This window comes from Tiliqua scincoides, chromosome 2 (assembly GCF_035046505.1).
Source record: "Tiliqua scincoides isolate rTilSci1 chromosome 2, rTilSci1.hap2, whole genome shotgun sequence".
Lineage (NCBI taxonomy): Eukaryota > Metazoa > Chordata > Lepidosauria > Squamata > Scincidae > Tiliqua > Tiliqua scincoides.
The window spans coordinates 133,141,099-133,157,373 of NC_089822.1; the positions used below are offsets into that span (position 1 = coordinate 133,141,099).

Genomic DNA, 16,275 nt, shown 5'->3' on the forward strand with positions numbered 1-16,275 from the left:
ACATTGGTGCCACTACTGAGAAGGCCCTATTTCTTGCCGCCGCCCCACGTACCTCCTTAGGCGGCGGCACTTGTAAAAAGGCCTTCTCTGATTACCTGAGAGGACGAGCCGGATTGTACGGGAGTAGGCGATCTCTAAGATAACCTGGCCCAGAGCAGTATAGGGCTTTAAAGGTCAAAACCAGCACCTTGAATTGGGCCCGGAAACGAATGCGCAGCCAATGTAGCCCCCGGAGAAGCGGGCTGACAGAGTCAAACCGCCTAGCTCCAGTGACCACACGGGCCGCCGCATTCTGCACTAATTGCAGTTTCCGAACCGTCTTCAGGGGCAGCCCCACATAAAGCGCGTTACAATAATCTAACCTCGATGTCACCGTAGCATGGATCACCGTGGCCAGGTCTGCACGATCCAAGTATGGACGCAGCTGGCGCACCAGCTGAAGCTGAGCAAAGGCCCCCCTAGCCACAGCCGCCACCTGGGAATCCAGGAGCAGCTGTGAGTCCAGGTGGACCCCCAAGCTGCGGACCTGCTCCATCCTGGGGCACACCTTCCAGAACTACCCCCTGACCTCAGCTGTGCCCCCGTGCCCCCTCCAAACATGTCCAGAGTGTGTTAAGAGGCCTTCGAAGGCCACTGGATAGTCTTAGAATGACACTTCTGGTTTTTCAGCAAAACCGGAAGTGACATTATAAGGCCTCAGAACACCCTTCAGATGCGACCGGAGCACAGCAGTGGTCATGTTCGGAGGGGGCATGGAGGTGAGCAAGGGGTGCAGAACTCTAGTTGCTGCAGCAGGAGCAACATTGCCGCCCCCTCAGAAGACTGTTACCCAGGGTTCTGTGGACACCCCCCCCCCATTACACAACTAATTCCATGTTACATGCTGCTTGAGGACCACAAAGACTGAAGATCAACCTAATAATAATAGCCACCATTTCTCATTCATGAGGTGTGGTAGCATGGGCATTCCAACAGCCATCAATGCAAGATAAAACTGCTTGGAACTGGTTAAAAATGGCCTCTTCCAAACCTGTTTACAATCCCTAACACAGAGCCACAATGCAGGCAGCCAGACATTTCACAGAGCTGGTTAAAAGGGGTACATATCTTCCAGCACTCCCATTTCACAAAGTACTTCAAGGCTGCAAACCTGAACCCTCCCACTAGGGAGTAAATTCCATTAGTAGTTCAACTTACTTCTACATAAACATGCATAGAATCGCACTGCACAGAAGTTAAAAGGGTGAAAAGCTAAACCAAGCAAACAACACAGGGCTCCTTAGGCCTCAAAGCTCTCATTCAGCCAGAAGAACTATCCTGCTAACTTCTGAAGCTTGCACAAGCTCTGCAAGTTAGAGCAATAAGAGGTTAGAGCAGTGTTTCTCAAACAGCGAGTCAGGACCCACTAGGTGGGTCGTGAGCTAATTTCAGATGGGTTCATATTCAATATTCATTTCAATATTTTATTTTTAATATATTAGACTTGATGCTACCAGGGGATGTGACTGCATTTGGGGAGATCTGTACTTTTAACAGGCTACTATGTATATGATTTTAACGTGATAGTTAATGGGGCTTACTCCCGGGTAACTGTAGGTAGGATTGCAGCCTAGGATTGTTAAAAATTCTCTTGCTTGATTATGTCATTTCTGGTCATGACATCACTTCCGGTGGGTCCTGACAAGATTCTCATTCTAAAAAGTGGGTCTCAGTGCTAAATATGTGAGAAACACTGAGTTAGAGCATAAGTGTTTGAGCAATAAGAGGTTGTCAGTTATACAAAGCAATTATCAGTCCAAGCTTAATGCAAAAATACTCCCTCAGTTAATTGCCACTATGATGGGAAACACACAGTTCACTTAACCTTAACATTAAACAGCCACATATACCCCCTCAATTCGACCCTACTGAGGTAATGAAGGAAGAACAAACAAAAAAAACCCTGCTCTACAAAACATGCTAACATTATAAAAGAATACTTCATGTGCCTATGTGTGTCACATGGTTTTATAGAGGAAAAAAAGACAACCTGTACAGTCAGAGGGCAGAGAACTGAACTTGGATGTGAAAGACCTGGATTCACATCCCTGCACTAGCTTTGCATATATGAAGCAAATGTGGTCAAGTAAAATAAATTTCCAAGTAAAATAAACAATGCAGCAGCGTCTCCAGTTCATAGCTCTCAAGTCGTTTGGCTTGGATGTGGAAGGCCTTCCTCCGCTTGTCACTTCTGAAGAGCAGATGCCAACTGGAGTAGACTGAGTCAGGCTAAAACTGCCAGACTTGGTATATGCAGCCCCATGGTCACCTTTGACCCTCCTCCCTGTGACCTTCTGTCATAATGATGGGCGCTTAGTATCCTCCTTAATGGTCCACTGGATAGCCTTGGGCAAGAGCCTTCTCAGCCTAGCACCCATTTCTTGGAAAACAAGACTGCTGTTTCCGGTGCTGCTTTAATCCACTGTCTAATTTTGTTATCTTGTTATTTGAACTGTGGTTAGTGTCTTCTTGTATATCACTTTGCATATTTTTAAAATAGCAGAGCAGCCTAAAAATATCTTCAATCAATCAATCAAAATATTCTGCCCAGTGCCCTTGGGATAGCATGGAAATAATTTCCAAGTAAACTAAACAATGCACAAAGCTTTACACCTTGCCACCTACTGGCACTGCAACAGAAGAAAAATGGAACCTAAACATATTTGCTGTTGGGCAGCTGTGGAAGGAGGCAGTTGAGATTCTACAATATACTGCTTAGCTTCCATTGAACAGTGACCTTACTGTTGTAGGGCAGTCCTAGCTGCACATTCCAGGTCTGCTTCCAGTAGTACACAGCCCACAGGTCACAATATCAGTACCAGATTCATTTTTACAATGTCACTGTGACATTCTGGCTCTGATCTCACCAGGGCAAACCAACACTACCTTGAATTCTGAAGGGTGGCAAGGCAGTGCCCACTCTCCTTTAAAACAAAGAATTCTCCTACCAGTTGTGGTAGGTAAGGATCACGCTGCCAGCTCTGGTTAGCTCAGGGTTAAGTCAGATTTGGTTACAACAAAGATGATACTACAATAATCCCAAATAATATAGAGAAACTGAGGTACAGTGGTTTCGAAAACACACTTTTAAAACCTGTACAACAGCCCTGAGATGCAAAGCAATTACTTCTGTGTTCCTGGACAGAAAAGAGTAGACTTGAGCAGCTGTATCCATGATACTCCTTTCCTCTTTGCAAAGCAGCACTGGATTTAAAGGGAAAGGTGACAGTAACGAAAATGGGAAAGAAATGAGAGACGGGATCACATGGGGATGAAAGCAAAGCAAGGTACTGAGGTTGCAGTCACAGCAGAAGCAGCCAAATGTGATCCTCTGCGGCCACCTGCCATGGTCATCTCTCTCAAAGCTTAAGGATTTTCAGCCCTGCAAAAGCTAGCAGACAGGCAGTGAGAGAACAGCAGATCTCTGGGGAGGGGGGGGGAGAAACCAGCAGACAAATTTGGAGATATTTAAACATGTTTAGAATTCACTTCTAAACATATTTCAATGCAGGGGCACAGATATGCAGCCAAAGAAGTCTGGAAAATGCCAAATCATTATTCTAGGCAGCTACCCTCTTCTGGCCTCTTTCCCTACTTCCCGGCTTTTCCCTCCTTTCCTCCAGAACACCACACACACACACACACACACACCATTTTACTACTGCATTACTGCTACTGTAGTGTTCACCTTCACAATTTTAATGGTTGGTGTTTAAGAAGTACATTACGTAACTGCTGTACATTAGGTACATGGTAATTGCAGCCCAATTATGTGACTTTTAGATATAGTAAATTCAATGGATTCCAAAGGATAAAAAAATACAAAAAGGAAAAAGGGAAAAAAAAATAAACATTGTATCTTTGTAGAGAGAAAAAAATAACACATATAAAGGTGATGCAGCTGCCTGTTAATAAGGGTAACTAAACTTGTGTATTTACCTTCTGCGTAAATGCACACTTTTATAAGTAATAGTTTTGCCTTCACTTCTGCAGAATACTTTAAAAAAAAGCAGAGAGCCCAGTTCAAGACTCACTTCTTCTGCACAGTATATAAAACTGGTTAGAATAGAGAGGATGCATAAAACAAGATGTTACACAGTAGTGACTCTGTAGTGATAATGATATAGTGATGTCACAGATACAAATGCTCAGGATTTGGGAGCAGACACTTTCTGTGGGGTCCAGAGAGTTTTTGCCACAGTGCCTTAAGAGAGATACAAAATAAGTAAGCTGGTGTCTTTCAACTTCTAGTGTGCAAGTGCTGAACAATATAGCACATCTTACTGCTTATATCAGTTGTTTTTCATTTTAAATACTGTACTTCCTCATTTGTTCAGGATTTGAATAAAGACAAGATAGTGTAAGGCTGCAAGAATTTGGGGAAAGACCAAGGAGAGGTGAAGACAAAAAAAATGAAATAGTATTTATACTTGGCATTTGTATAGCACTTTCAAGTGTTCAAAAAAAAAAACAACAACTTTACACATATGAAATTGTAATCCTTATAAGGACCTTGTAAAGCAAGTATTAGTTTGCCATATTGCAGATGGCAGGCTGAGAAGAAACGGCTTATCTAAGATAAACAGTCTAGCGAGTAAATGGCAGAGGTGAGATCTGAACCTGGAACTTTCTGATTCACAGCCCAGTACTTCAGTCACTTTGCTACATAGAGCATTGATGGTAAGAAGGCAATGCATGGGTAAGATTCATGAAGAAGGATAGAAGGCAAAGCACAAAAAAGTTGCTTCCCCCACAGCAACTTGGAAGCCCCACCCAAACTGTTTCTGGTCCTTAGCTTTAAATTGCCCACAAACATTCAACCATCTCACCACAATCATGAAGACTGTTCCCATTCCAAAAACCTAACTGTTGATCCTGTGGATATGCCATTGCATTCTGCACTCGAGAAATAGATCTGATGTCAGCTTCAGACTACTTAGATTCCCAGACATACCTCTGCTATCCCCAAGTAGCCAATGCTGCAGGTGGGCAGGAATAGAGTACAGGGCAGCAGCAAAATGAAGTGCAGCCTGAATTTGTCACCAGATGTCAAATTGAGAATCTTAACATGGAAATTTCGGGGGGGGGGGAGGGGGGAGAGAACAAAAAATCCCACCCCTACAGAAGTTGGGGCAGTTCTGCCAACAAAATCACAATCTGGGCTCCTCACACTTGATCTGGAACCTTTCAGGTTATACTGCCAGTGCAGGAAAGAGTTGCACTGCAGATGTTAGCTTGCCAGACGAGCAGGGAGGTTTAGGGTTCAGGTTCCAGGATAGCCACTTCTTTATTGCTTCCCCCAACGAGGTCTGGAAAATGAGCCACTTCCAGTCCATTCCTTTTAACACCCTTCAGCCCTTTGTCAATAAGGCCCTTCCTCTGTCCAATTGTGTAAGGTTTCAACCTTTCTTTTCCCAACAGTTATGGATTCTTCTATTTGCCACCGAGGCACTTGTTCTGTAGTGCCTCTTTCCCAGGGATGGGTATTTGAGTCCCGACGACTCAACTTGAGTTGCAAAAACATGCATTTTCCATGATTCATGGAAAGCCATGCACATCATTGACTCAGATGTTTACGTCAATGAAATGAAAAGGGTGGTTGAAGGAGTCGCCTTAGGTGCCCTTCGGGGAAAAAGCCAGCGTATATAATAATAATAATAATAATAATAATAATAATAATAATAATAATAATAATAATAATAATAATAAAGGACTTCACCATGTCACTAATGGTAGATGGGATGGGAGCATCAGTGAAGTGTTAAAGGAGAACTCTGACACCCCCACCTGCACCTTTGTGATTTCTGAGGAACTGTGCCTGACTTGCACCTCGACTCACTTCTCATAAAGACTTGAACTAGAGTCAAAATGACTCTGAAAAAGGCTCAGGACATGTTGCAATGGCCACCCGTTATGACTTGCGAGCAAGCTGAGTCAAGGGGGTGGAGACCCACGACTTGACTCAGGCGAAATGACTACGGCACATCCCTGCTCTTCCCTCAGTCCAGCTCCTTACCTGCTTCCAGAGGAAGGAGTCAATACTATTCTGATGCCAGGAGATCACCAGGTGAAGTACAGACAGCAAGGCCCCGGCTAGCACAGCCACCCGCATGCGTACGGGCAAGAGGGTGTAGATGATGTAGATAAAGAAGACGCTCCACCAGACCCCCTCAGAGGCACTACGTGGTGAGACCAGGAGAGTGCCCAGGACCTGGACCCCACACAGCGCTCCAATGACCAAGTAGCTCACAGCCCACATGCAGTCCTGATGGAAGCCAGTCCGGTTGCAAAGGACCATGAGGGAGAGAAAGAGAGCTGCCGCCACCGCAAGGGCAGCAGCGTAGGGCACACGGGGGTTACCAGGCACACAGTGGAACAGCAGCATGATGCCACAAGCCAACACCAAGACCCCCATGAGCACTGTCAACGAACTCTGGTTCATCTGGAAGAAGTAGCGCTGGTAGAGGCGTTCCAGCTTGGCTGAACGGAACCGTTTGGAGCGGAACACCTGCAAAAGGCGCTGGCCACAGTCACTTGCTGATAGTCCCTTGGCCTCCCCCGCTGGGCCACTGCCATCCTCAAAGCCCAGGTCCACTGCTTTGAGTCCCAGATCTCCTGTCCCTGTGCCAGGTGGTAATGGTGGCTGCTGCTGCTGCTGCTTCTTGCCATAATGGTCTTCCTGCCACGAACAGTTCAGCCCCAGTCCCCCGCTGCCTCCACGCTCCAGCTCGGGGTCTTGTAGGCAGCTCATGTAGCGTGGGCCACAAAGTGCCGGGCGATGGCGCTTGGGCCCATTGCGTTCGCCCCAAGCAGTCTTCCGCTCGTCCACCTTGGGCACCAGGATGCCACTAAACCAGGACATGCTGTGGGAAAGGAAAATGAGATCAGGCAAAGACATGTGCAACAGAGAAAGTCAGAGAGACTTGTTACCTGAACTCATTTGTCCAGGAGGCCCAGTCATTTGCCCTTCCTAAGAAATTCTAACAGAGAGAGCAGTTCCTGACTCAGAGGTCATGCTATAGAGGTGCAAAATCCAAGAGGAAGGTTTTCTGGGCTTCCTCTTTCCCAGCAGAGCATAAAACAAGGGAAAAAGAACAGATGGAATTCTGGGAATTAGGAGAATATCGGTAGCTAAGGTCTATGAGCACCGAGATCCCTTGGGGACAAATTTCTCTAGTAACCTGGACACAGCGGCAGAAGCCAGAACACTGGGAAGTTTCTAGGCTAAGTCACAGGATTCACAGGACAAGGTTGGCAACCTCTAAGGAGGACATGCTTCAAGCAAGGAGACTGGGTCAGAGGCAGTGCAGCAGAACCAAACTTAGCCAGGTTTGTCCAACACAAGAAGGCTGGAAAGGACAAAAAGCTGACAGGGCTAGATCCTGACAAGACTAGGATCCAGGAAAACTGCATCAAGAGATCCTGTGGGGAGAGGTTTAATATCTATTATAGAGAAGTGCCTCAGCCCCCACGTGCAATTCTGCAAGAAATCATGAGCAGCAATGCAACATTATCAGCTTCAGGGACCACACTTTACACCTTTGGGAACCCGGGATGTAAATTTCCCCCTAAGGGGTCTGTGCTGCTGCACAGATCTCTTCAGTCACTGCAGGGCAATGCGATGGCATCTTTTGGCATTCGGCGATGACATCGTACATCACCACCGACTTCAGGTTCAGCTATCTAAGCTGCATGGCCGCACAGCGTAGGAATAACAATGCCCTAGATACCTGGAAAGCCACTGAGAACTGGGCGTGATGGGGCGGCATGGGTCCCCTTAGAGAAGGCGTTGTTGTATGGGGTGCCTCTTATTTCCTCTTCAGCATTGAGCTGAGGCTGCAAGCTGTTGGGAGAAAAGGGAGCTGGTCAGGCTGGTCATACGTGCTAGATACCATTCCACTGCTCAGTCACCCTTAACGTTGCATTCCATGGCTCTCTGGAACTCAAGACCAAGTATTTCTCTCCTTATCGGCTCATGACTGCTTTTGCCTCAACTCTATTTCAATAACTTGAAATACAGTACTTGCTTCCATAGCATCCAACCAGACACTTCCACCAAGATTTAACTACTTTTCTTCCTCCCTGTTCTCTAGTCTGTTCCCCAAATATTGTCTCCCAATATTTTATGCTAAATCTGTCATCCCATATTCCCTGTGCATACATTCACCTGAAGTAGTCTTTTCAACCCCCCTCTAAGGTAAGGATCATTGCCCCTACATTGTAGCTGAAGTTGAGAAGGAGAGGCTTGTGAGAGCTCATGGCAAAGCAAGATTCAAACTGATGAAGTCCCACTTCACAGCTCAGACTCCTCAGCAATTCACTATGCCTGCTACTCTGAATCAAAAGAGCCAGTCACACTGAATAAAGCCATTTTCCAACACTTCATCCTAGAGCAACTGAAGGCCCAATCCAATCCAACTTTCTAGTGCTGATGAAGCCACAATGCAGCCTTGAAAGTTTGTTCTCTTACCTTGAGAGGCCCCCTTGACTGCCCCTCACCTCCACAGGATGCAGTCAATGCTCCCTTGGCACAGCTGCATCGGTGCTGGAAAACTACATAGGATTGGGCCTAAGCGTAAGATGGAGCTATGCAGACAGATGCTGTTTTAATTCTTCTTGGCTAGGGTCACTAGGAGAGAGACCACGACTAGCCTTGCACTAATAACCCAGAAGTGCAGCCTTCCCTTTCTCCTATCCCCTTCCCCTCTCCCCTTCTCCCCATTTCTGCCCAGCCCACAGGTGTACACATTTGGTCCCTGTTGCATATATGCAAGGTCAGGCAGAAATTGCAGTGGTCTATTAGGGCAGAGAAAAATAGAATTAATTTACTTTTCAAATTTGAATAAATTTACATCAATGAATATATTAGAGATGGAACTTATAGGAATGAATTAAGGTCTTGCAATAGTTTATGGCCTATAAAAGGCCTTGCACAAAGCAAGGCCAACCTTTCCTTTGCTGCCACTACTGCATCACAGATGTGAAACAGCAAGCAGTGAAGGAAGCCCTCATCCCACAGCTCATGTGAGAGGCTGAATAGTCACCCTTATGCTGAGAGCAGTTCCATCAGGTCAGCACGGGCTCCAGTAAGTCTACACAGGGCCAGAGGCTCATTGAAGACTGGGGGCTCCCCATGGGCTGGATTGGGAGTCCTCGAGGGTTGCAAGCGGCACCAGGGCCGGGGTTTGGGCACCCCTGCACTAAGGAAAAGTAAAAATATTGTCTGCCTAAGCCCACTGACAATGCCTGGGTTTCACCAACATGAGCCTCATGGGGTGCAATATACGGGTCCTCCTGCCTCTTCCTCCTCCCTCCCCATTTGCCTAACATTTAACAGCTTTGCAGAACACTGCTGAAGGGGGTGGAGACAGGCCAGCGTCTCTGCTTCAAGTAAGTGAAAAAGTTGGTGGGATTGTGAAAGCAAGCAGGAATGTTAAAAGGGATGAGAGTCTCTGTACCTCACTCACCACATGCAGACAGACCTTTAGTTAGGATTTCAGTCAGTTCCCAACATTTTGTCACACTTCAGGGTAGGGGTCCCCTAACTGTCAGCTACCAGAGCTGAAACTCTTGCTCAGATGGCAGGCCAAAGCAGGTCAATTAACTGGACAAGACATTCTGTATGTTATTAAGAACTTTCACAGCAGGTGAAAAATATTTGCAGCTGCAGAGCTACATATTGTGTCTGCCAGTCTCTCTCAGCAAGAGTGACCTAGCCCAGCAGTTACTCCATCCAGCAGGAAGAAGAAGGTGCATGGTGAAGGGTAAGGAGAGAAGAAGGGGGGAAGGTGCATTTAACTATAATACAACTGGACTCAGGCACATAGTGGAGCAGCAATAGGGCCACTCAAAATATGACAATGGGCTGCAGTTTGGAAATTTCTGTTCTAGAGTGACTAAGAGCCAGAACTCAGTATGAGATCTATATGAAGAGCTATGCAGATTAAGAGTAGCCTTGAATCTTTAGTTACTTGGGATCACTATGGGCAGAGAGCATCATCCCAAAGGTGTCTCCAAATGCACCCCCTTCCACTGTCTTCCCTATAAGTGAATGGTCACCATTCACCCTGGGAATAGTTGTCCTGCAAACCAGTAATCCATTTAAACACTGGGTAGCCCAGCTTTCTTCGACACAGAATGCACAGGGGATGCATCTGTGCAGAGCAAAGCAGAGCATACAAGACTCACAGCAGAAGCCCTTTTACACATGCATCCTGACATCAAAATGATGGGTATTTTGCAAATATACTGCATATTCAAGAATTTTTTTTAAAGTAAAAGAGAACACAGACTATGATGTGCAATCTATGGGGTTCAACAGCTCAGATCCTGCCACAACGTGTCTCTGACACATCAAAGATGCACAGCTCAGAGCAAGAGGCATATAAACTCAATTGACTAACCTCTTAAACTTCAGCTCCTGTTCCTCTGCTGTCCCCGTCTTGTGTCCAAGCTCTGCTTTGAACTATGAGAAATTTGCCCAGCATGTGACAAGATGGATTTTGAAACTCAACAGGGGGATTTTCTGGCAGCTGAGTCCCTTCTTCCATTCTAGCTTACAATTCAGTGTGAAACCAAACTGGAATAGTTTTCTCCTTTCAAACTCTATTTGTCTTGAATGCCAGCCAAACCATGGCTCATTTTAGCTCCAACCTCTTCAGAGAATGATTCCAATGCCCTCCCACACAATTCTTATCTGCATTCATCCTGGGAGATGGCATCAGCATCATGACATCACTGCCCTTAAGTGTAGGAACACAGGCAGGCTACAGATGCAAGACCCCTCATCATCTCCCCTCTGATCCCCACAGTCACCCCTATTTGGAACATCTTCACATGCTGGCAGCTCTCTATTTGCAGCCACTTCTGGTGTGGGACACCACAACTGGTCTAGCAACCAAGTGGCACATGAGGACAAGCCTGTAACATGCTGCAGAGGTTAGGGGTTGAAACCATAACCCATCAGATAGAAACTGTGCTGAAAGGAGTGGGACACTGGGAGGGAAAGGAACTCAACTAAATAATAGTACTACTCAATCCCCACCAGCATGAAATAAGTAAGCATAAGTCAATGTTACAATAATAATACGATTAGGAAGTAACAGTATCTTGCTAGTATCTACATGTATCTGAAAAAAATCATGCCTTCCTCATGGCATCTCCAGATTCCTCCTTCCTGCTCACACCCCTACACCCAGTGACCCAGCACCCCTCATGAGGGTCCATTTCCTACACCTCAACACACTTTGGATTAAACCAGGTTCAACACCATTTCCTTCTCCCTGTCTCCCAAACCTGGACAGCTGACAAGTCATATGAGAAAGGGCATTGGGTTCCCACAGTTATCCCACCTGACCTGAACCGACCCTTGCTTAGCTGACGACATGTGAAAATGGCCGAACTCAAAACCCAGGGAAGCAACTAAAGATTATTAAGAGAAGCCCATCTACTTCTCCTTCAGGTATGTTATCTGACCAGGCTGAGAAGCTTAACTGCATAGTCCAGCCCACATTCTGAAGGAACCAATCAATGCACAGGGATCCCAGAAAACCAATGGGGGGGGGAGAAGAGAACAGATCATACATTTTATCCCTTACAAACACAAGGAAGGTTAAACCTTTAATTGACGTTCCCGCCCCACCCATGCTCAGGCTCATGGCATTTACACCAGCACCACCACCACCCTGCCAGGTAGCCAGGGCTGCTTGGCCTGTGCTGCTCAGATCAGGAGGAGGAGAGGCTGAGCTCAGAAATGCACACTGTGGCACCCCAGGAGCATTCAGGAGGGAGCGTCCAGCGAAATGCAGCAAGGGAACTTTCTTGCCACTTGGCAACTGCACCTCAAGGGCTGCCCCTGCAGTGCCCAGCTGGGCAGGTGACTCCTCACACACACCCCTTCCCCAGGAATCAGTGTCACCCTCTCTGAGCGCCTGCACTGTCCAACACCCAACCTCCTAGTTTCCCCGCAGTCCAGCGTATCCCTTGGCGCGTCTAGCGCCCCCGATGGACATGCCTCGGCTAGGATCCGCTTCGCCCCTTGGGTGATCACCCCAGCAGAGGTGGGAACGGCCTCACTACTCAGTCCCCACCCCGGCACCTCTCCGATCCCTCTCCAGAGCAAAGGCCCGGCCTTTCTGCAACCGGCTGTTGCCGGTGCCAGCCTCTAGACCACCACCAGCAAGCACTACCACCGCCCCCCCGCTCCGTGCACCCTCCTGGGTGCAGAGCAAGCCCCCCCTTGCGGAGATAGTGCTGCTCCCCAGCTTGCCCCCTACTCGCCCTCCCACTCACCGCCCAGTGCCTGGGCCACCTTCCTTCTGGCACCGCAGGGCCCTCCTCTTGCTGGGGGAGAAAGCAGGCGACGTCTGCCCAGGCGGGTCCTTTGCTCGCTGACTCTTGCTCTGTGTTTACAGCAGCACGGACCCCCCTCGCCACCTTCTCCTCCTCTCCATGCCTGCCTTGCCTGCTTGCTCTGGGCCCGTCCCTCCTCCTCGCGTTGTCCAGGGTAAACGCCCTCTAGCCCGGATCCACAAGGCTCGCCCGCGCCGTGCGCTCCCAACCGGGATCGCCAAGTAGGAGGCCTTAAAGGCACAAGGTCCCTTTTCGCTTCCCTTTTGCCTGTTGCGCCGGGATGCGGGGGCAGCGGTGCGGGAAGCCAGGAGAGAGAGAGAGACGCTGTGATTCCAGGCGGCAGCCAGTACGCTTGGCAACAGAGTGTGTCCCAAGCACGGGCAGCACCTGATGCAGGCAGGCTGGAAGAGGGAGAAGAGATGCAGCCCACTCCCCACTTGGGGATGGATGACTTCTGCTTATACCAGTGATTCCCAAACCTTGTCGACTGGTGGCTCCCTCGACCTACTGGGCCACTGGCAGCGGCTTCCCATTAGGGCTACAATCTTATACATTGTATAGGGCAGTGGGTTTTTTGCAAGCATTCCATGGCTCCCCTTGCTTGTTTCCGCAGCTCACAGTTTGGGGAACCACTGGTTTACACGCCGGCTGCTTCCCCACCTTCACTTCCTAGTATCTCCCACAAAGGACCATCCCCTCCCAGTAAAGAATCCTTTACTGCCTCTGTCACAACTTTCATCTCAACTTGGATGGGAGACCGCCTGGGAATACTGGGTGCTGTAGGCTTATACCATAGTCTTTCGAGACTGAAGGTTGCCAGCCAACCAACCAAGGGTCTCTTGAATGCACAGCTCTGTATGCATCTCCCCCTCCATAAAAGCATACAAGAGAGCCCAGGGGCCTGTGCCTGTGAGGCATGCACTGCATCCTGTGGTGGGGAAGCGGTCACAGAGGCCACATTTGTTCCCTTACCTTGGGGCTGCATTGGTGCTGGAAGGTTGGATAGGATTGGGCCCCAAGTTTCCCACCTCAGAAAAGTGGACTCCATAAGTTTGCCACTTGGGAAAGGAATTTATTAATGCATTGCTCAGTGTCCATCTGTTCAACCCATCTTCTAAATGAGAAGGCCCTCTTCTCTGTGTTTGCTTTTCCCCATCCCTGAACTGGGGTGGGGGGGGGGGTGTCAGAACTTGGCCAGATGGAGCATTAGCTGAGGACACATGCCTACCAGGGGCCCACCTGACCGGATGGTAGCACCACCAGTACTAGTGGTAGCATCCAATGTGCTATCAGAAGGCAGGTGGACACCTGCGGTGGGGCAGCTGAGGGCTTTGCCCCAGGCCCTCCAAGAACTTGGTACTGACACACACACACACACACACACACACACACACACACTGTACTACCAATCTAATGGTACCAATTTGGAACCAACAGCCCCTAAGAAGTGGCTTGCCAGCTTTTCCCCCACTGTGGAAAGGTACCTTGCTGAGATCCAAGTCCCAGGCAAAAGTAGTGCAAATTTGTGCTCATTTTTCTTCATGCTTTCTGGCAGCAAACAGAGGAAGAGAGACAGTTCATCAACAACTGGCCCTGGGCTTGCAGGGGGCATAGAAGTCCTAAATCTTGCTCTTCACACTACTCCCTTAGCTCTTGCCAGCCTGAGAGAAAGAAGAACCAGGCCTCTGCACAGCATAGTCCTCAAAAGAGGTGAGTTTAATGATTAATTAGAACCCAGTTGCACTGGGGCCTTGGGAAGTGCCTGCAGTGGCAGGGATGGCATCTCTCTTTTTGTTTTGAGGATATGTCTGAATGGTTCTTCCACTCAGCCACATCCCTGCCCTGTCACTGGGTGTGTACAGAAAGCCCTCCCTTGCAAATTGGCTTGGCTATAGGATAATGCCGTCAATCTCCTTAACAGAGTGACTTATTAAAGTGCTGTTCAGTGAGTGATTATAAAGGCACTAGAGGTCTGGATTTCTCTTGGGCACACTTCATTCAATTCTCTCCAGGCAAGGAATGCTGGGGAAGGGGCAGTCAATGAATTAATTATTTGATTCAGACCCTGTTGTTCTTTGGAACTTTGGTGTCCTGGGGATTAGGGCTGAGTATCATGGGATGGCGTTAACCCCTTCTGAATTGTGGCAAGTCACAGAGAGGAACAAATGTCCCACTTGTATTGAAAACTAGTTCCATACTGTACCATGTTTTAGGTACCACAACTTGTTTGTTTTACATTCTTGCTGGTAAAGATTTACATGGCTACTCTTCTGTATAATGCACAGATGTATTTTAAACCCTTCTGCAATAATTGTTTGGAGGAAAATGCCCTGGATTGAGAATTTTGTGAGTGGTTTTCTTTGCAGAAGGCAAGGTTCCTCTTTTCCTGGTTGGAGCCAAGTTTTCCAAGACCCCCTGATCTTAAAAAATGCAGCTGTGTGTGCATGATTATGATTAAAGAGAAAACAAAGACAAAGGTAACAAGAGAATATGTACATATACCGAGGTATGCAGCACAATCCTTTTCATGTCTGCTAAAAAGTAAGACCCACTGTATTCAATGGAGGTTACTTACAGGCAAGTGTCCATAGGATTCCAGCCTTACAGTGCAATGCAATTCTATGCATACTACTTAGGATAGTGGGACTTACTTTTGAGTAACCATACATTACTTTATTTCTGTAGTGTAGGGGATCTGAGGGAGGCAACATAATACCATGTTAGAGGGCAGTTTCTACAAAATTAGAAGCCACATGGCTGTGGCTTAGGCTCCCCCCCCCAACCCTACCAAACATTTTCAGTAACATGCAGCCACAGGAGAGTGTTGTGAGTATTTTAGCTGGTTCATGCAGAGTGATGGTGAGGCTAAAAGGCTTGGAAAGTGTTTTAGATGAACAAAGAGTGCACAGAGAGTGGAACAGGCCCCAGAATCCTCTGCAATACACAGGACCTCTGTGGCAGATGCTAAGGGGTTTTTTGGCAGGTGAGTTGATTAAAAAAAAAAGTGTTCCCCAAGAAAGAAAGTTGGAAAACTATTGCATTAAGAATATGAGATGAGTGGAGGCTGGACAATCTGAAGTCCAGATTCTGTTCACAGCTGCAGTTCTTTGGATGTGTCTTTTTGTGCTTGAATGTTCCTTCCCAGAGGAATATAAGAATAATAAACCTTCTCCAGTTCTGTATAGCACTTCAGGAATGGCCACAATAAAAACCTATTTGTTATCATTTCTCGTTGTTCAGGGAGCCTGCGGAATTCTAAGACTGCGCAAGTTGGGATCAAATGAGTCCTAGAAGCTGAAACTCCAGCAGTGCTGGGGGTTGGGAACAAAGGAAGGGATGTTCCCCTGTCTCATTCTCAGCAGTTTATTGGGTTTAGTGATGAAGAGTACTCTGCTTGGGATCTGCAGAGCCTATTTAATATTTAAGGCAAGCCTGAATCTCAGGCAAGCTTGAGCCAAGCTTGCCAAAGATATTTCTAATCTTGATGGCCAAATGATCTGACCAGAAACATCAACCTGTGAAACTGATTTCTACTGAGCCACACCCAAGGTCCGTCTTGCTCAGTACTCTCTGATGGGCTCTCCAGAGTTTCAGGCAGGACTCTTCCGCAGTGCTACCTAGACATGCCAGGAATTGAGCCTGGGACCTCCTGCATCTGAAGGATGTGCTCTGTCTCTGAGCCACATTTCCTTAATTTAAAAAAACAAAAACTTTTTAGCCAATGAAGCCTACCCCAGTCCCCAAACATGTATTTTGGTCTTATAAAATTGGGGTTTAATAAAGTATGACCTTGGGGTTAACTTGAAAAGCCATCGGGCCTAAAAAGGGAACAGGATGGGGAATTTAAGTGGCGATCTACCATTACAGTCAATACTGAAGAGACCA

The 16,275-nt window shown here is 47.4% G+C and overlaps 1 protein-coding gene across 2 annotated transcripts in view; it reads right to left on the reverse strand.

The window, feature by feature from the left end:
• ADCY6 (adenylate cyclase 6) overlaps positions 1-12,538 on the reverse strand; it is a 52,710-nt gene extending 40,172 nt beyond the window's left edge. Inside the window, exons 1-4 of one of the 2 annotated variants that reach the window (XM_066613359.1) lie at positions 12,331-12,538; positions 10,443-10,504; positions 7,770-7,882; positions 6,056-6,902 (exon numbers count right to left, since the gene is read on the reverse strand). In XM_066613359.1, the coding sequence (XP_066469456.1) occupies positions 6,056-6,901 (846 nt within the window). In that variant the 5' untranslated portion in view covers position 6,902; positions 7,770-7,882; positions 10,443-10,504; positions 12,331-12,538. The remainder of the gene's footprint in view (positions 1-6,055; positions 6,903-7,769; positions 7,883-10,442; positions 10,505-12,330) is intronic. The other variant, XM_066613358.1, reaches the window with a different exon arrangement.
• Positions 12,539-16,275: the final 3,737 nt, after the last annotated feature.